Source organism: Anopheles ziemanni, chromosome X (genome assembly GCF_943734765.1).
Source record: "Anopheles ziemanni chromosome X, idAnoZiCoDA_A2_x.2, whole genome shotgun sequence".
Lineage (NCBI taxonomy): Eukaryota > Metazoa > Arthropoda > Insecta > Diptera > Culicidae > Anopheles > Anopheles ziemanni.
Genome location: NC_080707.1, coordinates 16,309,497 through 16,330,648, shown reverse-complemented (window position 1 = coordinate 16,330,648; position 21,152 = coordinate 16,309,497). Strand labels below are relative to the sequence as shown.

Below are 21,152 nucleotides of genomic sequence, written 5' to 3'. Positions count from 1 at the left end.
TTAGGAAGTTTAAGCGAGAGAGAGAGAGAGAGACCGAGCCAGATGGAAGAGTTGCGTTGGGACGAGGCAGAGGAAACGGAAGGGTCGCGAAGAGCAAAGTAAAGCAAGAAAAAAGGACGAAACAAACAGGACAAACGACTACCACAGGATGCAATTTTCGGTATGAACTCGTGAAGACTGGGGACACATTTCCGCATGCAACCAGTTGCAACCTACCCTCCTCCCCCCCACGTTCACCTCTGTGTTGCCCTGCACACTCGACGCATTTAGAGGACAATCACCAATTTTCTTTATTGTTCGTTAATAGTAGGTATGAAAACTTTTCATTCAACTTGTCAAACTCTAGAGAGAGAAAGAGGAGTGTGGGTGGGAATGGACTGAAACTCTAGTAAGCAGATGGGGGGGGAATGGAAAGCGGAAATGGATCGTACTTAAAAGAAGAAGGCAACAAACAAAATAAAAACAGACGAAGACTAGGACGACACTGAAAACTGCTGGAGGGGAAGAATGCGAATGAAACCGAATCGGGGGAAAAGCAAGCGAAGGTAGCGGGGAGGCCGGTCGGAGCAACGACGAATAATTCTATCTTTTAAGGCATAATCATTATGATGGAGTACCTTTTTATCTAGTTTTGTAAGATTTAATCTACAGTTAGGCAGTGGAAAAAAGTGTTAAGCAGAAAACGAGCGGAAGAAAACACACACACACTGGTGCGCTAATAATACAGACAAAAAAACACAGATCATACGCAACGAACAATCGAAAGCAATATATCCCATCCACACGCACACCACATCCGTTCGGGCTGCGTTCCGGGTGTCGTCCATTGGAAGGGATGAAAATGAATGCAATTTAGTTTTCCATTCCCGGAAAAATCCTTCCCCTTCTTTGCCGCCCTCGCGATCATGTTGCATTTATAGGAAAGCGGAAGAAAAAAAAGGAGTATACAAAACCAGAAGCGTGAGGAGATAGAGAACCACCTTTCACGGAAAGAAGAGGAAGAAAGCGAAGCACCAAGGGGACATGGACGTACACCCGGGCACCCCCCGGCAAGGTGGGAAATTCAGGACCGAATGAAGAAAAACAAACGTACCCGGCTCGCTCTCCCCACAGAGAGAGAAAAAGAAAGAGTGAAAAATCACAGATACCGAAGCGATCAAAACATTATCTCAATTACACCGCATAGAAGAAAAAAAAACACGTGAGGGAATCTTTAGTTGAAAAGTGAGAGGAAAGGAGACGAACGAGTTGGTGGTGTTGAGAAAGCATTTATTTTTTTTTTTTTCGTCTTCGCTAGCGCGAGGAACCGTCTTCTTCTTCGGCCTCGTCGGAAAAGAAAAAGAGAAAACCACGGCGCGGACAATACAAAACTACAAATAAACGAAGGCAATCATATATGTGTTAAAAAAAAAATAACCCCGCGTTGGAGCGTTCGATTCGGATCCGAAACATCATTTCTGCCAAACCTTTAGTAAAGAAAACTAAATAACTTGATAACATGAGTTTTAAATGAAAACAAGTGCACGTTGTATGAGACCATCGAAATGATTCGAAAAGAAAATTCCCTTTAACAGCAAAATCATACATCTTGGACGATTGAAAACACATAGGTCCGTTTTTGAAAATGAAAGAAACTGCTTCTATTTATTTGTCCTTTGTTTTGGTTTCTTTTCGTTTTCCGTTTGTTTCGTTTTGCGTTCATGATCGGATTGTTCGGTTGTTGCTTACAGTAGTAAATGGTGTATTCAAATCATCATTGCATGTGTGGTTTGAGTTTGTGAAGTTATTTTTTCCGGTTCGGGTTTTTTCTTTATCTGCCTGCTTTATCTGCCTGTTTTATTATGTAGTTGCTGCTAGGAAAATCAAACCGGTTAGGGTTGTGCGGATTAGTTTTTCTCTCGTTTCTTATAATATTTTTCATTCCGCTAACGTGACAGTATGTGCGTAGTTGGATGGGTGGAGAAGCGAAGATAATGTGTGTCCGGGGTGTGGTAGAATTTTTCACGGCCTTCGATTTTTCCGCCCGAGCAGTAACCGGGCGGTTTAGTTTTCCCGTCCTCGATTTGGGTTGTTTTGTATGTTTGCTTCGTATTGCTTTTTATCACTATCAACACCTTAAAATGTAGTTGTTCCCGCAAGTTCTAAAATGTGTCTGTGAGTGAGTGTTGTGTAATGGTAGCGAATGGATTGACGCCGGGGCAGCACGCGTGTCCCAGCCCGGTGCCTTCCTAGCTAGTCTAAGTTTCAAGAGTATATTTATATATAACTTCATATAAGGTAGTAACAAACGGGTAGCAATCGTTTTAGACGTTCCGCGTGTTCTAATTGGTTTAATATTTTTTGTTTCTATGCGTTTTCGAAGGAAAATCTCTCCGCGTTCTCGGGGTGGAAGAGTAATCGAGACTGTAATAGTCGTGTTGTTATTTTTTGCTTTATTTTTTTTCTCTATGCAATTAGGATAAACGAACCCCGGCCCCGGTCCTGTCCGGGTGGTGTTTGTGGAGAGAACGCCGCCGGTCCGGCGCGGAGTCAGGCAGTGTCCATCACCGTGGGCCCTTAACCGAACGTTTATTGTACGTGTACGTAAATGCCGCCGTTCCATTCCGAGTGTGCGCGTGTGTTTATATATGCCAGTGGAAGGCGAGGGAGCGGGGAAGAGGTTTTCCTTTTTAATTTACGTTTTTTATAACCCGATTTTAGCTTCCGTCAGGAGTCCATTTTCCTCCATCGGAATAACTTACGGCGAGAAAAAAATGGAAAGGAAAACAACATTTGAAAAATGAACGCAATGAAGAAAGTGAAAGTGAGAGCAATAGTAAATAATTTCTTCGTTATAAAACAAACAGTTACATTGCCTTTCTTCTTTGGTGTGCCACTTTCTTTTACTTCGACTTAAAGGAAGATAACAAACCGGAGTCAACCTCTTCTCTTTCCCAATGGCGTAAAGCCCCATTTAAACGATTGGAACTTTCACTAATTTTGTTAATTTTCAAACACTTTACACCTCGCCGTGATTACTTTTTGGTTGTAATGCGAAGTAATTTGTTTGTAATTCTCTTCTCTCGTTGTAGTGTAGCGATTTATTTTTATAGTTTTCTAAAATTTGATTGCAGTCTAGTTAACTTCAAACTAAAGTTTCAAATTTGAAAGAAACCAAATGATGAAAGTTGCAATCATTTATTTTAAACGGCTTTTCGTTTGTCTATCGGTCGTGCATTTTTCCCTCTTTCCTCTAGCTGCGCGGTGTTTACAAAAGGATGTGTTTGCGTGTATGTGTGTGTGTAAGTGTACGTGCACTTCGGTAATTGTATCGTAAGTTAGTTACGCTATGTATATATCAATATCTATGGTTTTTTCTTCTACTGTAAGTGTCCTCAATTCGCGGTCTCATTCGCTTCCTATCACTTGTTTTGCTACTGGCATTAGAGAGTGGTTCTACTACGGTGTGTGATTTGAATTTGTTTTCTCACCACACCGAACCGGATAGTGAACGTTTGCTAAAATCACCGTCTGCCGTGGGAGGGGGGGTGTATTTCGCGTGGCAAACGGACGTGGAATCAAAAGGGTGATGGTGAAGACGTAAATGGTGGGTGCGCCGCCCGGTCCTAACCTCTAAAACGGCACCGTGGTAGAAAAAACGCGTGGTTTTGTTGTCTGTGTTGCTTGTCCTACCTGGTGACCTGGCTCTACGCTATATACGCTATACGCTCTCTATGTCTAATAAGTGCCCGTTAAGTCACCTAACCTCACCTCCGCGGTACCTCCTCGCTACGTTTAGGCAGGTTAAAAAGTGTCGTATCGAAAGATATTTGTCCTACACACCAAACACACAACAATTCGTTCCCTGAACTAAATGCTACTTCGTTTGACCTTGTTTTTTTTTGTTCTACCTAGCGTGCACCGTGCGGAGGGGTGACATCGAATCGCTGGCCGTCAACATCAAGAAGGTACTCTTGCCCTAGGAACTGTCCACAGCCAGAAAGCGGGCCCCAAAAAAACCCGCACCGCGTCTACTCGCGTCACGCAGCACTATCCTGAGTTGAGGGCGGAGGACCTTTTTAACCCGCAATCCTTTCCTTCACTTTTACAGGGAATGTTGTTGCGGCAGGCTCTAGTGAAGTTTACTGATTTCCACTGCACAACTCGAAGGTATTTCCTAGTTCCTAGACTGCTTTTGCTAGCCCGTTTGGTTGTGTGGCCAATCAGGTAAGCTACTGATGCTACATAATTTGTTTAGTTTTCTTGTTTGTCCACACCAAGGAAGACCTTTTCTTCGTAAGCTGGTAAGTACCAGGTGTAGTCATTGAAATTGTCCCGTTTTACTTTTCAAAGCCGGATGGTCGAAGTTCAATTCGATTTACAAAATAATGTTAGTTTTTACGTTGTACATTAAAATGAAACGTTGTGTAGATTTCTCCAGAATAAATTACATAAACTTGACCAATTTAAATGAAGCTCAATGTGTCTTTCTAAGTAGTTTCCAAACAATTACAGTTATGGAATATATGTAGCCCTCCGCTGTACATCCTGCAATTGGTCTCGTCATATAAATCTGTTCGATATGCATTTTCACTTGAGCATCACTTTGTAAAACTTTGAAATATCTAAAACTTAGCCGGGAACATTATCTTGACAGAACTGGTATGAACATTAATGATATGAATATTATTTCCTTAATATTGTTAAGGAAAGCACAAGCGGGTATTGATTCGGAACGTAGCAAGTGGAAAGTAAACAGACAAGTGATAAAAAGGCAGCTAGAAACGTTGAAAAACAAACAACAACAATAATATGCAAGACAATCGAAGAGCTCAGTTTAAATAGATTTAAGACAGAAAAAGTTGACCATGATAAGTTAAAGGAGAAACGAATGTCAATTATAAAAATGATCTAAGATGATCCTGTAACCGCACGAGCTGACAAAGTAATAAAATAGACTAGATTCAATTCACGTGTGCAAGTAGCTACATCAGAGGTGGATCAACCTATGAGGTTAAGGGAGCCCCGGGGTGAAATTGTTCTTTATCACTTATACTCTTCGCTTTGGTATACTTCGATATTGCTTTATCATCGTTAATTTTCACCCTTAAAGCCTTGTTAGAGCCTTCCTCTATTAACAATTTAATAAATTCGAAGTTGTTGAAAAGAAGTAGAAAAGAATTAACTTATAAGAGAAAAGTATTAAAAAGAGTACTTTCCAATAGGTCCGCTCAGTTGGGGATTTGGAGGTCATAATGAATAGATAAAAGGGGCAACTTTTTTAACTTGTTTAGATTGTGCAACTAATTTCTAAAGTTTCTCTTAATAAATCGGAAAAAAGGAAGAAAAGGAGTTCTTAATTACAAATCAAATTACATGGTTGATGAATTTGTAGAAGTAATAATCTGACTCGAAATCTAAACGATACCAAACTCTTATAAAAAAAGGTCCAAGTTTGACCTTTAGTGTAGAAACAATTAAAACACGTTGACTGCCAAGCGTTTTTAGAACACTTACAATCACAGTACAATCTTTTTCGATAAAATGTGTTTATAACATTTGCTAAACCCACGATTTTCGAAGGCCAAGCAAAGAAAAAAAAAAGAAATTGTTTTTAAGATTACTATACTTACTTCCAAAAGAAATTGTTTTTAAGATTACTATAATTTTTACGTTGCATTTTCATTATTTTATGGGACAAACACTTTTTACAACTAATGACAGCTGCCTATAAAAAAAAGATAGCCATGACAGTCAACGTGTTTAGAGCAATGGAAATGTCTGGAGGATCCCCGGAATGGATTGATCCGACTCTGAAGCTGTATACAACTTAACTTTTATACTTTCAACTTGCTAACGTCCGCTTTTAACGTGTAAATCAGTTATAAACCGTTATTTGGAAGTTCCTACGCAAAGGAATGTGTTTTTCCGGACAATTTCAATGAATACAGCCTAGTAAGCCTGTGGTCCTTCCCGTCGCCGTCGTCCCTTCCGGCCTGGCCTGATGGCCGTCTGGTGTCTGGTTGCATGTTGTCGGTGTGGATGTGTGTGTGTGCTTAGACCGGGACGCCGGTGCGGTCCTTGATTTTGCCCATCACGCTCGAGTGCATCCGGCTGTAGCCGCCGCTGCTCTGGGACTTGGGGAGGCCGGCCGCCACCGTGAGCTGGCCGTCACCGGGTAGGTAGAGGTGGTGTGCGCTGGCCGCGCCGCTCATCGTGGTGGTGGTTGTGTTGTTGGCGCTCCCGGTGTGCGGTCCGGCGAAGAAGAGCGTCCCGTGGTGGTCACCGGTGCCGGTGGTCGGTGAAGGGTCGTGCGGCGACGAGTCGTGCTCGTCCGCCGGCCGGCTTGGTGGCGGCAATGGGGGCGGCACGGCGGTGCTGCCATTCGGTGGCGTGTGGTGGAGGTGGTGGTGGCGGGCTAGCTGCTCGAGCTCGGCGTCGATCGCGCGGAACTGCCAGGTCCAGTTGGCGCGGTACAGGAACGGGCGATGGTCGAAGCGGTTGTCGTCCGGGCTGTACGATTCGGCGTGGTAGGAGGGCGTCAGCACGGTCATCTTGTGGCGGTTGATGGCGTAGCAGCGGAAGAAGTGCTTCACCTTGTCGGCGATCTCGGCCGGGTCGCGGCCACCGGCCGCCGCCAGCTTGCAGAACATGCTGAACGGGCCGCAGAACGCCTGCTTGCGGAGGCGCCCGAACTCGCCGAGCTCGGCGTACGTGAGGCCCATGTCCTGCTCGTCGGTTTGTGCGATCGCACCGTCCACGAGCGGCTCCAGCTCGGCCGTCGGGGGCGCCTGTACGATCTCGGCCACGACCGGCAGCGAGAACTCGCGCTGGGCGTAGGCTAGGAAGCGGCGCAGGTCCACCTTCGAGATGCCGCCGATCGGGTTGACGTCGGCGGACGAGCAGTCGTACTTGGTCATGTAGCCGCGCAGCGCCTCGTCGACGTTGGCCGAGCCGAGCACGAGCAGGCCGCCGGGGCGGCCCCGCACCCACAGCATCAGCTGCGCGAACAGGTACGCCAGCACCATGCGCGTCCGGGCCTGGATGTTCTGCAGGGCGAGGTTCTGGCGCGGGCAGCCACCGTCGGTGCGGAAGCGCGGCGTCTGGCCCGTCGCCAGCCGGAACACGCCGAGCAGCGCCGACACGGCCGTATCGATGCCGATGTCCAGATGGTGGCTGCGGATCTGCGCCGCCAGCGTCGACGCCCGGCGGCGCGTCTCCTGGCTCGAGTTCTCCGTGCCCATGTAGCAGGTGAAGAGCAGCCGGCCGCACAGGTCGCCGGCGTCGGTGGGGAGGTAGTCCGGGTCGGCGAGGATCTTGCGGCAGTCGTCGCGCACCTGTCGGTCGCCACCCGCGACCGCCTCCACCACCAGTCGGCACATCGAGTACACGATGATGGCGGTGCTGCTGGAGTCGACGCCACCGCTTAGTGGCAGGAAGAAGCCCCCCTGCCCCGACCGCCGCAGGTAGTCCCACAGCCAGCAGGCCGGTCCGAGCGCTATCTCCTCCTCCGGCCTATGGTAGCTCCATTCGCCGCCCTGGGTTGTGGTGGCCTGAGGTTCGCCGGCGGGGGTCGTGTGCCAGTTAGCCGCCAGTCCGGCCAGCTCGATCGGCAGCTGGATGCGCGGATACGTCGGGGTGGAGGCGGCGAGGGAGCTGCGCGAACGGAGCGCTCCCCGGTAGGCGCGGATGTCCTGAAGGTCGAAGGCGGCCACCGTCACCTCGACCTCGCCGAGGGCGAACTGGCGGCCGCGGGCCACGACCTGTCCGTTCAGTGCGACCGCCGAGCAGCCGTTGAAGTAAACGCGCTGGCCGTCGCAACCGCGCAGGTTGGAGAACAGGTACGCCCCGCCCGCCTTGTAGCTGGCGTTCCGGATCAGGTCGGTGGTGATGTGCGCCTTGCGCAGCTGCATATAGCTGCCCGAACCGTTCACGATGATCTCGACGCCGGCGAGCGACATGTCGATGTGCTTGCTGCGCGGGTTCCACAGCTCCTCGCAGATCTCGTAGCCGAGGCAGGTGTCCCGTGTCGCGATCACCGCGTCACCGATCGGGACCGTCTCCTGGCCGAGCGCCAGCGCCACGAAGCGCGGCAGCTGCAGCTCCTCCGTCTGGCGCTCCTTCGTCCAGGGCGAGAACCAGCGCGTCTCCCGGTAGTTGCCATCGTCGCACATAATCATCTTCGGGCGCACCAGCACGATACGCTCGTTGTAGAACGCCACCCGGCAGTTGTACGCCACGTTCCGGTGCTGCACCGGCATCCCGACGTCGATCAGCATGTTCTGCGCGGCCGGCGCCCGCATCAGCTCCAGCAGCACCTCCCAGCAGTGCAGGTACGTGTCCGGCTCGTGGAAGTGGTCCTCGCAGCTGTACCCACTGCAACAACCGAAACGAAACCACGGTGCATTAGAACCATTTTGTTAGTTGTTATCTTGTTATTTTATTTATTCTACCTAGTAATTGAACAGTTTGCCGTCTGGAGACCCCATTCGGGGTCCTAAAGCCATACCGGTTCTCATCTGATCACATCCTTGTGGCGTGCTGTCAACGCTGCCTCCTGACACCCATCCTGATGGATGTAAACAAACATCAAATGGGATGTAAACAAACTTCACTTCGTACGGGAAAGTGGGGCAACATACCCTACTTAACCGAAAAACATTTTTCTCGTCATTAAAAACATTCTAATTTTTCATAGTCTAATCCCTACACATCTTTTTTAAGTACAAAAAATATGAAAACCCACTTCGAACTAATAAATTTCTTGTAGACGCTTCCGCGGATTAAAAATCCGCCAACAAACGGCGTCACAGGTGTCTCTGTCAGGCAAACGAAAAGTTGAACTCTTCCCGGTTGACAAAAATTGAAATTTTTTGCAGCTGTCATGTAGTACCAGCAAGTTTTTCCATGGCAGATTGCTGGGACTCTTGCTGGAACTACATAGTACCAGCAACAATGTCAATTTCTGTCAACCGGGTTGATTTTCAGGTTTAATTCGTGCTTTTTTTTTATTATTTTCAGAAATATTTGATGCTCAGTGTTATTATTGTTAGGTTCTAAGTGCAGCAAACATTTTTACACATCGTGGCCGAATCCAGTTTTATGTTACTGGTTCTTGCTTTGTGGGATAGCCTAGTGTACTTTTCCTATTCCTAAAATTGTTCTTTAATTTCTTCTTCTTCTTTTACTTACTGTCTATCGTTTATGTTACGGTTTAGTTCCGGTAACGGTAACCGAAATAATCAGAATAAATAAAGAAATAAAACGGGTCTCAGATTGCATTTCACAGTACCAAAATCCGTGCATTTGTTCTAAAAGTCGTTTGACAACTCGAAACGAATGTCGTTGTTGTTCGCGTTGCTGATTGCCTACATTTAGGCACCAAGCATTCGAAATGCAGCGAATTCCTTTTTGTTTGTTTGGTTTTTTTCCGACAATGTTCTAGTCTACTCAGTGTGGCAGTCTTGTCTTCGGTGAGGACTGCTGCAAAAATGCAGCGATGCATACCTTACTTCCAGCTCCGGTCCGGTGCGGTAGGTGGCGCCGCCCGCGACGGCGATTTCGATGGAACGCAGGATGCGCTCGAGGTTACCCTGGAAGTCCATGGCCCACTGGTTGAGGGTGGCGACGGCCACCCGCACGGTGTGTCCCATCGTGCGCCGGGCCCGCTTCGTCTGCAGCTGCAAGCAAAACAGGGAGAAGGTATAGGAAGGTGATTATTGAAGGCGGCAAGGAAGCAGCGAAGCACGTAACGTAAACAAGCGCAACATCGACTTTTTCGCAGATTACGTAAATGGCTCGAGGGGAAAATAAATGAACGGGAGATTGATTGTTCCCGGCGGGATATTTGTTGGTTGGTGTCTGTTCTAAACTGTACTAAAACTCCATCACTGTGGAACGATGGGTGTCACGGTATGGTCCCAACAGTTGGGGGAAGGACAATAAGGCCCACAAGTCGGCCAAACCACCACATGACACTGTCACTGCGTGCGGGAAAGTACCTTGACGTCAGCGCTGCCACAACACTGCTGCTCCATGCTGCAACCGTCACGCGTTTTCGGTATGTGCGTGCGTATGTGTGTGTGTGTGTGGTCTGATTCGAATGTGATTTTTGGTGAGTCGCGCTAGCCAAACTTTGCCTTGGGCACGCCCGAAAAACAAACCCCTCCGGACCGGAGAGACCGAAACTGAACCGAACCGACGCGAGGTAAAATGCGAATGCGAGCCCAACTTCCCGGTCCGGACCCGATCCGATTCGACGCTTTTCCACCTGCTACCTGGGCTTCGTAGGGCAAAGGTGAATTATCGATCAAACACACCCTCCTTCCGGGGGCGGTTTTGTGCTTTTCCCAACTTTCTTGGAGTTTGCCTCCATTTTGGCAAAGGGGGTCGTCGAGCTGGACCCTCTCGCGGGGTCGAAAGGCGAACCTGGGGCTCAAGCTCAAGCTATAGGGGGGTAGCTGGCCCATTACTCATCTGAACCGCAGACACCGGGGGAGAGAGGGGAAGGGCACTGGCAGGATACTCTCGCCATTTCGGGGGTTCGTTTACCTCGGCCGAGGAAGCAAACCTTCAAGCAGCACGTTGGCCTCCTTACTGGAAGAGCGCTTCTTCCGAACACCTCCTAGAAGAGGACGCTGTGTAGCTGGGAATGTTCGTCATGGAATCAAGAGGTTACTGGTTGCTTATAGTCAAACTATAAGAATTTGAAGTCGTTATCCTAAACTTTGAGGTTTTGGACTTCTGAACTTCTGGACTTCATTACCAGTTCCAAACCGGGTAACGACCACCAGTGAGTCTTTATTTCGAGGAATTCCAACTCCAGGACGTCAAATTCTTTCAACTCCAGCTCGCGAAACATTCCACCAAAATATAGCGTGCACTCTCCGAATCGTTTCAATCCGTTGCAATAGAGCTGAGGCAAACACGGAAGGTTCACCCGGGCACTCGCCTGCCGTTGCCGCTAGCGAACCTGGGGTCAACATCGGGCCGATTGAGGTGAGCAAAGGACAGATTCTAGATTAAAAACCGCAGTTTAATGTTCAAACCCTTTGCCAATCGCGTACCGTCTCGGTGTTGTACGGGCGTTCCAGTTCTGTGCCTCCTTCCACCTGCGCCAAACTAAAAAAAACTTGATGAGTGAGGGCAACAGAACTGGGTCCCCCTTTCCCTCAGCGGCGCGTCTGTGGTGGAAGGACCTTTGGAGTTCGCTCCGGTTTGTATTTGCGTTGCGTGTCAGTACGACCAGGCGGGGGTTGAAATGTGGGTCGCCAGGAAGTATGTGGACTATCCGCGAGGCAGGAATGGTTTATGGGCAGGAATGTAGAGCGCGCGAGAACGCTAGCGAACGGTAGACAACAACGACAATACTACTACTCGGTACACGTACGCGTGTCGGGTGGGGAGCGCTCGGAGGTTGGAAGCTTCCGCAGACTTCTGGGCGGTCGGGAGCACAGGGGAGGTAGGTTGTGTATCGGTATGCTCGATTGATCCAGCGCCGCACGACCGACGACAGCTTCGGTTGCCAAGTGGCCGAATGTCGTGGCCTTATCTGACGTGGTAGTTGTCGTCGTCGTCGTCGTCGTAGCCGATGTCACAACTCTCGTATGGGCGAGATATTCCGGAGTTCCCAGAACTCACCCTACCGCTTGCGCTGGGAGAAGTTTCGGGTGGATCCAACTAGTCTTTGCGCTCCTTCACCACCTCCTGCCTGCGTGGGTCTGCTGCAGAATGGCAGGCTCTCGGTGGCAAGGGTTACGTTCGTGAAGTCCTATAAGGTTTGAAGGCTCCACGGGCTCAAAGTTCCACTTCGCGCGCCGAAGTATCTTTTGTCGCGTGCTTTTATCTACTGCTCAGAGCGTGCATTCACGGCCGTGGCAGCCTGTATGGCCGCAGTCACTCCTTCCCCCTTCTCCGCCTGCCACAACACACAAAGCAACTTACTGCTGCGAGGCGCTGGCTGGCATGCTCGGGTCAGGGGTTCCTAGGCTCCCCTAGGAGGTGGAAGCGAGAGCGGGACCACGGTAGCACGGCGCAGTAGCTTTGTAGTGGTGGGCGAGCAACACCACCAGCGTGCCAGCACAGTACCAGCTCGGCCACGAGCCCGGCAGTAGTAGCAGGCAGTAGCAGGTAGTGTCTGGCGAAAAAGCGCACGGCCAGCAGGCAGTGCGAGTACGAGCGCACGACAGCCAGATCCCGGAGGCCATCCCGGTGACGTGCGGTGACGTCCAGGCTGACCTGGAGGCCCCGAGGTGGCCATAGTCCGCGACCCGTCTTCTCAGCGCTAGTGTCCGTGTCCGGTCGTGAGTGTGTGTGTTTGTGGCGGTGTATGCGAGCTGCTACCTCGAGCACCGAACGTCCGGCTTTGGAAGGACAGGCCATTGGCCCCGTTTTGACAGCTGAGCTTCACTACAATCAACGCGCGATCAACGACGGTATGGCGATGTTCAGCGCCGGAAGATTTACAGCTTGATAGCGTCAAAGCCGGAATAGCCGGAAGGTTTTGATAGCACCGAGTCCAATATAAACCGTGCAAGGAAGGAGGAGATACCTCTTACGCCAAATAGTAACCAGAGTCCAGGAATCTCCGGCCCACGATGATGGACGCCCCGCTGAATCTCAACGAAGGTAAGTCGCCAAATGCAGGTGCTCTCACACATTGCAGATCCTCTGAACATCTGATGCTCCAACTAACTTAAACATGAACTTGCTATAAAAAAGTGGACGCACTGCCATAAAGTAATTTGTACGCAGTACGGTGACTGTTGCCTTTGGCTCAGCAAGACATTGCTGTCGCAGGAATACGAAAGGAAATAACAATTAAGTACATTTCACGCGCGATCCCAACGGGATGCTCTCGTCAACCTTCCCCACGAATGCCATTTTGAGGTCAGTAGGGCAAGCAGGGAAGCGCCACGCAGGGAACTTCCCGGAGCTAAGCTATAAATCACTCGCCGTGGAAGGGTCCCTCGCGCCCTCAACGATGCGGTCTGGTGTGTTCCAATTTCCCGCTCGCTTCGCATTAGGCGAACTGTTGTGAGGTTCGCAGTACTGTGACCTCCTTCTACCAATCGGGCGGGTGACATACACAAACGCACTGTCACTGGGTGACGTCTGCGGAGAAACAAGTTCACAGCAAACTATCGATAATGCAGCGGCGAATGCCCGTTTCCGCTGGTGTGTGGGTGTGTTGGTTTCATTTCTTTTCGGTTTTCTGAACGAACATGTCCTGGGAACTTGGGTATATCCCTTTGAGGCGCCTCAACTAACTCAACGTGGGGGTGTAATTGTTTCGTATAATGATGTAGAAAACTTGGCTTCAGCTGCTATAATCATGTACTTTAAATTGGCAGATCGGGTAGTTGGTATTACAACGACCTACCTCTAGGGGAGTTCCAAGTACCAAACACGTGGATAAATGGAGATGCAAACTACAACGAGTCATTTTAAATGGAGGATTCTAATTCTGACAATAGCACAATTTGTCTTTCATATGAAAGAAATATGTTAGTACTGGAGAAATTAATATGAGAACACAATCATGGTTAAGCTGTATACTAATCCACTTTAACCAGTGATGGGAAAATCGACTCCTTGTACGAATTCGGTTCTATCCTGAAATGCGTTACTCCGAATTCAAATCCCAATCCGACAAAGAAAACTAGCGCGCTAATAAACTTATAACACGCTTTTTCCGTCGAAAAACAAATCGTTGCGAGGTTCGCCGTACTACTTCACGAAAAACGCTTTCAGCTCTTTTTTAAATAAAATTTGTTCATAACATTTGTTAAAACGACGGTTTTCAAAGGCCAAGCAAAGGCTTTGCTTCCCAAAGAACTCGTTTTTAATATTACTATAGTTTTTAAGTTGTATTTTCTTTTATTTATGGTCCAAAAACTTTTTAGACCTAATCGTCGCTGTCACCCACTTTTGAGTAAAGAGGCAACTTACGTGTTAATAAGATTCCATTGAGAGTCTTATTCTAAATCTAAATAAACGAATATATTAAAAATACGATGAAGTATTTCAGTTCACAACTAATCCAACCGAATTATATCGAGTCTAAGTAGAACCCGTTTCGAGTTCCAAGGGGGTCCAATTAGAATCGACTCAGCTGATGACAAGGAACAAAGTCGAATCGAAGAATAAAATTGCATCCTAAGCGAATCAATTCATATCTGAATCGAATCCGTCATATGGGATTCAATCCTATAGAATCCCTAAAGGGATCAACTCTCAGCTCTTCCAAATCCCGATTCGACCAACACTAGTCTATGCTCCTTTTTGGCAAGCGATCTTCACACCTGCTTATGGACGTATTGATATAAATAGCGAATAGCTTCAATTGAATTTGAAAACTGTCAGAATGACAGGAAATTCCCATACAAAATTTGACAAAATTTGGGAATTCCCATACAATTTGGTGTGGAGACGTAAAGGTGCGTGATTTTCGTAAGCTGGTGCTGAAGGCAAGGCCTATATCAGTTCTGTAGTTCAAGAGGAAAAAAAGAAACCAACGCATCGTGCTGTCGAGTTCATTTACCCCGTGCGGGGGCCGAGACTGGGCCAAAAGGGATTAATCGGCGGTCGTGCAGGGGATTAATTGAATACAATGTATGATTCGCGAGCGGCAAAACTCGCACCTCCCGAAAGGGTTGCTCAATTTACGACCCAGCAGACGAGAAACAGCGACAGCTGGAGCGTAGCGAAGGAGAAAGCGCTAATGGCCGCCGGTGGGGAGATGGAAATCTGGGTGCGCAGAAGCGGGGTTTTCCCCCGTCGCTGGCCGTATTTCCATGCCAATGTCGGACACGCAGCCATGGTGAGCGAGTCCGCTCTGCTAAGGGTGATTTGTTTGGTCAATATCGCGAAACGGAATCCCCCCCGCCAGGGATGCGGCATTAGTATTGGTATGTGGAAAACCCCGGCACGCGTGTGTGTGCGCGGTTGATAGATAAAAGAAAGTGGCAGAATTCGAGAGGAAACCCCCAGGTTCAGCTCGTTTTGATTTATACGACCCGATCAAAATGTTGTTGGCCCCCTTTGGTGTCTCTACAGTGTTTTCCAAACCAATTTAATCTGGTATGGAATTAATTATAGCTTTAAACGAAAGGTTGTCAGTTCAATTGTAACACAGGAAAAGAACTACACCGCTTTCGAACAAAGTCGTAAAAATAGGCGATCGTCAAATGAAAACGAAACGATCGTTTTTATTGAAATCGTTTTCCAACCTATCGCATCCGTCAAAACATTTGTAGGGAAATTTGTCGAGCGCTTCAATTAACGCAAAATTTTCTGAGTTTTGTTTTATTAATCGTTAATTTGCTCGAAATAGGTACTTAAAAGCCTGAAAAACACTGTGCTAGTGCTAAATGATCACGTTTATTCACGCAAACAGTATTCATCTGCAAATAGCAACCCAATGTGGTTGTGGCTCCGTGCACCGGCATTCCCTTCGCTCCCGACAACGCCCGAAAGCAGTGACATAGCGACGCCGAACCGTCTGTTTTCGTTCCATCTCGCTTCAATCGGATGTCAATACACCTCGGAAGGGGGGAGGGAGGCAAATACCGCAACTGCTTACGCCGCAACGTTTTTGAAAAGGGGTAATTCCTGGGGGTTAAGCACAACAGCACAACAAACTTCGCGGGGAAACCAAGCCAGCGTTTGATCGTGTTTGTTCTAAAAAGGCACTGGCTTACATTCGTATGCACCGCAAACGACCAACCAATGTGCAGCAATAGGATTGTTTACGAAAGCATTTAAACACGCATTAAAACTTGTGCATACATTTATCTTATTCTGATGGTGATATTTTATTTGTGAACACAGAGATTATTTGGTTCTCTAGCCTACATGAATCATTCAACGTTGAATCTCTAGTTCAACCGAATAATTTTGACTACAGCACATTTTTTGGACATGTTGTGGTCATGTAGATTCACACAATTTATCTTCTCGACATTCGGAAAGAACTTCGCAGGAACAGGTAGAATGAAAGTTCCTACAGTCGTTGCCAGTAAATTCTGTCTCTATATCAGGTGTTATTGTCTCTATTGTACTGATGTTTGTCCCCAACGCATCCTGGCCTCGATGTGATCTGTGCTTGTTAATAGCCGTCAAAACAAATAAAATAAAATGCCAATTGAGGTTATTCCAGATAATTAAGTTCGATCAATAAGAAACTGACAAATCTACACTGCTAAATCTGTTCGCTCTAGCAAGCACCTGTCAAAGATGATAGAAAAGAGGAACTATGATAGATAGGAAAATGTACAAATAAGAGCGAAAAATAGACACCGTCTTTTTCTGTCACAAATTGTAATTGGAGTAATAAAAGACCAAATTTGTTAATTTACACTAATCGTTTGTAACACACTAGCGTTGATCTCGAGGTATCGTGTGTTCATATTCTATTTGGCACTCCAGAAGTATATTTTTTTCAATCTATAAACTGATCCGGACTGACGTTTACTTTGTTCAAAATTTTACATTGTGTTATTTTTGTAGGATTTGTTGGTGTATTTTATTCTTCATGTTGTGACTTCAAGTAAAATAACCAAAGTCTAAGATGGCCTACAATTTTAAAAGAATAAAAGATTGATGCGTTAGAGACAAAACTGGATGCGTTATGTCAAAATCAGATACCTTAGAGACAAAACTTAGTGATAACGACTGTAAAACAACGCTGTGGTCGTGGCTCTTAGAAAATGTTCGCAGTCGTGTAGTAACGCGAAACCCGTGGAAGTTCCTAAACACGAAACCTAGAGGAGGAGGGGGTGGGGGGAGGTTGCTGCCAGAGTTTGACAAGATGGCGGAATGCGAGTGGCAATCGGAACGGTTCGGAGGCAAAGACCGAGCCGAAGGCGGGTTTAATTTCACCTGGCTGCCCTGGTAACCCGCCCCGCCAACCACTCCCGGTGTCAAATACACATAAACAATCGTGGGCATGACATGTGGCATCCTTTTCTGGTGCCCAAATGCCAGCACCCAATGGGTGAGTGTGTGGAGTGAAGGTACGCCGGGTCTGACGTAAACCGCGCGGTTAGGGTGTCCACCGTGTCCTCTCTCTTTCTCCCTCGCTCCCTCTGTGGTTTCCCATCGTCCACCACATCCGGCCACTTCCGGAACGACCGGAGAGCGAAAGAGAGAGGGAGAGAGAGAGAGAACCCATAAGACGTCTATCGGATTCTACAGGACTATTATGATGGGCAATTTCCTCCAAAGTAGATTAATAATTTGAAATGGTTTAAAGAAAGAGAGTGAAAGGGGGTGGGGGGTTGTGTGCATATTTTTTTGGGAAGTGGTATGGAAGGGAGAGAGAGAGAGAGAGAGGGAGAAAGGATCGGCGGCAAGGACGAACGAACAGTGTGGAGGCTTTATGACGAACTGCTGGAGAATAAAATAATGACGCGGCGAAGGGCGAACCTCCTGCAAGGGGTTGAGGTGGCAAAGACCTCCTACTTCTCCCACCCCCTTTTCCCCCCACCCTCCCTCCCCCAAGGGAAAGGTCCGGGGATGTGGCCTGGTCTACGCGGCCAGGAGAGGAGACCGGGAAACCTTGGACTGAATTGTCCTCCCTGCGCCGGGTGGAAAATTTGCGATTCGCTTCGAGTTGCCGGCCTGCCTCTCCCACTCTTCCCCGCATCCATTGCTGGGCTAGCAGTGCGCCGGTACCGGGCGTACCGGGCCGTCGCCATCCATCGCCAGCAAGCGTTTGCCGTTCCCTTAGCGCGAGTCCCGGCAGCAGAAGCGGCAGACGCGTCGGCCCGAGTTGAGTGTGCGAGAGTGTTCGCGGTTTCGCGCGCGCTGTTCCACGTTCCGGTTGTTCCGTGGTCGTTCCGGGTTGCGCTTTGTTTACCGGCATTTCCGCGGCGCGTGCCGTGACGATCCGTGCGGTGGATCCAGGCACCGGTGTAAAGCAGCTTCCGAAAAATCCCTGCCGGACAACTTCACAAACGATCGGCGAAAGGAAGAAATAGAGCAAGGGAAAGAGAGAGAGGGAGGGAGAGCGAGTGACAGAGAGTGAGAGAGAGGACGTGAGAGAGAAGGAAGGTGGCAGGGAAGCACGTGATGTGTGACGTGCGGCCGACGGAGCCGAAGGACGACGGCCAGCACCAGCACCAGCACCAACACCATCAACGCCAGCCGCCCCAGCAACCAACCCGGCACCATGAACTGGAGTCTCACGGCGGGCGATCGTGTCCGGTGCCTGCAGACGCAGCTATTTCCGGTCTGCGCCACGCTCGCGGCCAAAGGTTAGCGCTTTTTCTGCACTGCTTCTACCAACAATATCCAACCAACCAAACACTCCAACAGTCCGCTCGCGATGAGTCATACGACGTTCCGTCCTTTCGTGCATGCCAACGTCATCCAAATACACCCCTCCCACCCCAAACCCCTCCAGTGTTTCCTCCCTACGACGGTTTTCAATTTAAATTTACCCCTTTCCCTCCACAGAGGTTCAGAGTCCAGTCTTTTGGTTTGACACTTCATGAAACCAATTTTCAAAATCTCTCTTTCATATTAAAAAAGGAAAGTTTAATAATAAATTTCCAGAATATTACTCATTTTAAAGTACAATTGCGGGAGATATTGCTCTTGAAAGTTGCGTCGAAATGAAAACAATTACGTTTTCATTCAAATACTTGCTTCGTTATTTAATTTGTAATATTTGTAAAATATTAACTTAACAGTTTTTGAACGGCATACAACTGTTGAAAATATTTGGTTTTTAACTACACTTTTTGACTGTTTATTCTAAAGGCGCCATGCTCTGTAAAAAGAGTATAAATACTATAGAGTTAGCGTTAGTAACTCTATAATATTTAAATAGAGTTTAAAAATGTGATTGCTGAATGTAAACAAACAACCAATATGACGATAACGATATAACGATGGAAAATCATAATTAATAAAAAAAGAATGTCGTTTCCACGCGTGAGATATAGTTGAAAATCTATTCTCATACCTAAGAAACATTTGTGAAAAGTTGACACAAGAGTTGAATCTTATAAAATTATGAAAAACGGTAACTTGAAATGTTAGCAAATTTGATAAAAATCTAGTCGAGTAAAAGTAAAGACGTTACAGTACACTTTCTACATAGTTTATTAAATATTGTATTTGTCCTGCTGCTCCTGTCTAAAACTATTCTTACAATTATATTTCTAACATATTCTTTTAATTACAATTATATGTCGTAAGAATATTCTCACAGTTACAGTTTCCGTTTAAAGCATACCAAAACATGTGCACTTGTTCGATGTAAAATTACCTTTCAACTAAAGGAAAAACTAACTGAATTTTATCTGCTCGTTTTGATTCTATTCGAATCGAAGTGAAACAATCCTTCACATAGGAGAATGTTTAAAAAACTCCATACCGACTTAAAAACATTCTATGGATTTCACCTGAGAGTACAGTTTCTAAGTACAAACAAGTAAAAATATAAAGTATATGCAAATTGATGAAAACAAATTTAAAAAGTCATCTAAAATATACTAACTACGAAACAAAAGCTCGATGGACCTCGTAACGACCGTGTAAAATCAAAATAAGAGCAAATAATTGTTTTTCAATCACGATAAACATGAGTAAGACAGAGCATTGTTCCATTGAGAGGTATAATAATTTTTATAAAACGATTTACAAAATCATCCTAAGTAATCAAGTAAATTGAAAAAGCTTCATTTACAAACATATGATCTTAAGGAACACATACAAAGGTAATGTTCTGCACGCGAAAAAACATCAAATCTACAAGTTGTAATAGTTTCCTCATACAACTCCACGATTTGAAGATATTATAAAGAAATTCGCCTCAAAAAATGCTTTAAGCTTTAAAAGAAAATGGAGGATCCTCTCCGGTGACTATAATTCAAAGCAACCATAGCGTGCGTTAGGCCGTGAAAATCATTTCCACCTGCCATTTTCACCAAACCACATTCCCGCACTGCGGAATGACACGCGTGCCGAGCGTGGGCAAAAGAAAAGCAGTCTTATTGTTCCGAAATACGAGTCGGTTGCTATTTTCTTCACGTTTGCGGGCCTTTTTTCTCATTGTTTTCCCGCGTTGCGTCCGGTTTGGCTCTCTCTACTACCTAGCAACAACAATGCACCCCCAGGAGGGTCCTGCGCGTCATACCGTTGGTTGTTGGAAAACAATTTTCAACCGTTGATTCGTTTTTTTTTTTTGAGTGCAGTTCCAACCATTTTCCGACTACCAGGTGCAACTGTCGAAGAACCCCCAAATTGTGGGTCAGAGTGGACTTTTGGGGTCGGGGTCGACGCCGAGAATGCATGCGGGGAATGCAACCGACCCTGGGGAGGGGGGAAGGGGGAGCCCTTAGACAGCAGCCCCTTTTTTTGGGTTTGTTTATTTATTAACGTGCCGAAAAACGCTCAAAACTACTCCAATGATATTAGAAAATTGGTAGAAAAATCGGTCAAAGTACGAGCAAACTCACCGTCCTAGACATAGTTTTGGGCCCAACCGAGGAATGGAGGTAGAAAAAATGGGATAGTTTTGTGTTAAAATGTTAGTGACAAAGTTTTTCCTCGATCCGACCCGTTTTCCGAATCTTTGTCACGTAATTAACGTTTAACGTATTAACGTAAAAAAAAGCAAAACTTTAACAACTTTTCATGCAAAAACGGAAAACGCTAGCAAATTTCCGTTAAAAGCCAAATTAAGAGTAGGTTTTCTTTTAAATTTGAAATAAGTTTGACAACTGTATAATTTAAATTGAATCCATTGTGGCCAACAAATTGAATCAACTACCTTTAATTATACGTTGAAACATCCAACTTTATCACGAACCACGTAACCAAAGATTATTTAAAGCCGACAAGTGGTAAAAAACCCCGATACTTTATATGGCTTTTGAGGTTTGTTACAGTGTATTTAAAATGTTTTGGGGTCCCTTAACTACCATTGAACGTCATATCGTGGCTGAAAACCAGCGAGAAAGATTTGCACAAAGTCGCTGTCCTTCCTTTCAAGACTTATGGCGTATGGAGAAGTGTATAGTGTGCAGTGCCTTCCAGAATATTTTTCGAAAGTACTTAAAAGATGTAACTTTACAACAAAAATTACTTCATTCAATTAGCTTTTTTATCTTTTTTCTTATCACCGATGAAAGTTTGTCTATGTTTTTAATGCAATCGTTCGT

The 21,152-nt window shown here is 46.7% G+C and overlaps 2 protein-coding genes across 2 annotated transcripts in view; one reads left to right on the top strand and one right to left on the bottom strand.

The window, feature by feature from the left end:
• Window positions 1-6,035: 6,035 nt before the first annotated feature.
• Window positions 6,036-21,152, bottom strand: part of LOC131291182 (glutamine-dependent NAD(+) synthetase) — a 43,938-nt gene continuing 28,821 nt past the window's right edge. Inside the window, exons 4-5 of the mRNA XM_058320373.1 lie at window positions 9,487-9,659; window positions 6,036-8,355 (exon numbers count right to left, since the gene is read on the bottom strand). Coding sequence (XP_058176356.1) covers window positions 6,036-8,355; window positions 9,487-9,632 — 2,466 coding nt within the window. The 5' untranslated portion in view covers window positions 9,633-9,659. The remainder of the gene's footprint in view (window positions 8,356-9,486; window positions 9,660-21,152) is intronic.
• Window positions 18,152-21,152, top strand: part of LOC131290362 (cytosolic carboxypeptidase 2-like) — a 31,086-nt gene continuing 28,085 nt past the window's right edge. Inside the window, exon 1 of the mRNA XM_058319512.1 lies at window positions 18,152-18,236. Within this exon, the coding sequence (XP_058175495.1) occupies window positions 18,152-18,236 (85 nt within the window). The remainder of the gene's footprint in view (window positions 18,237-21,152) is intronic.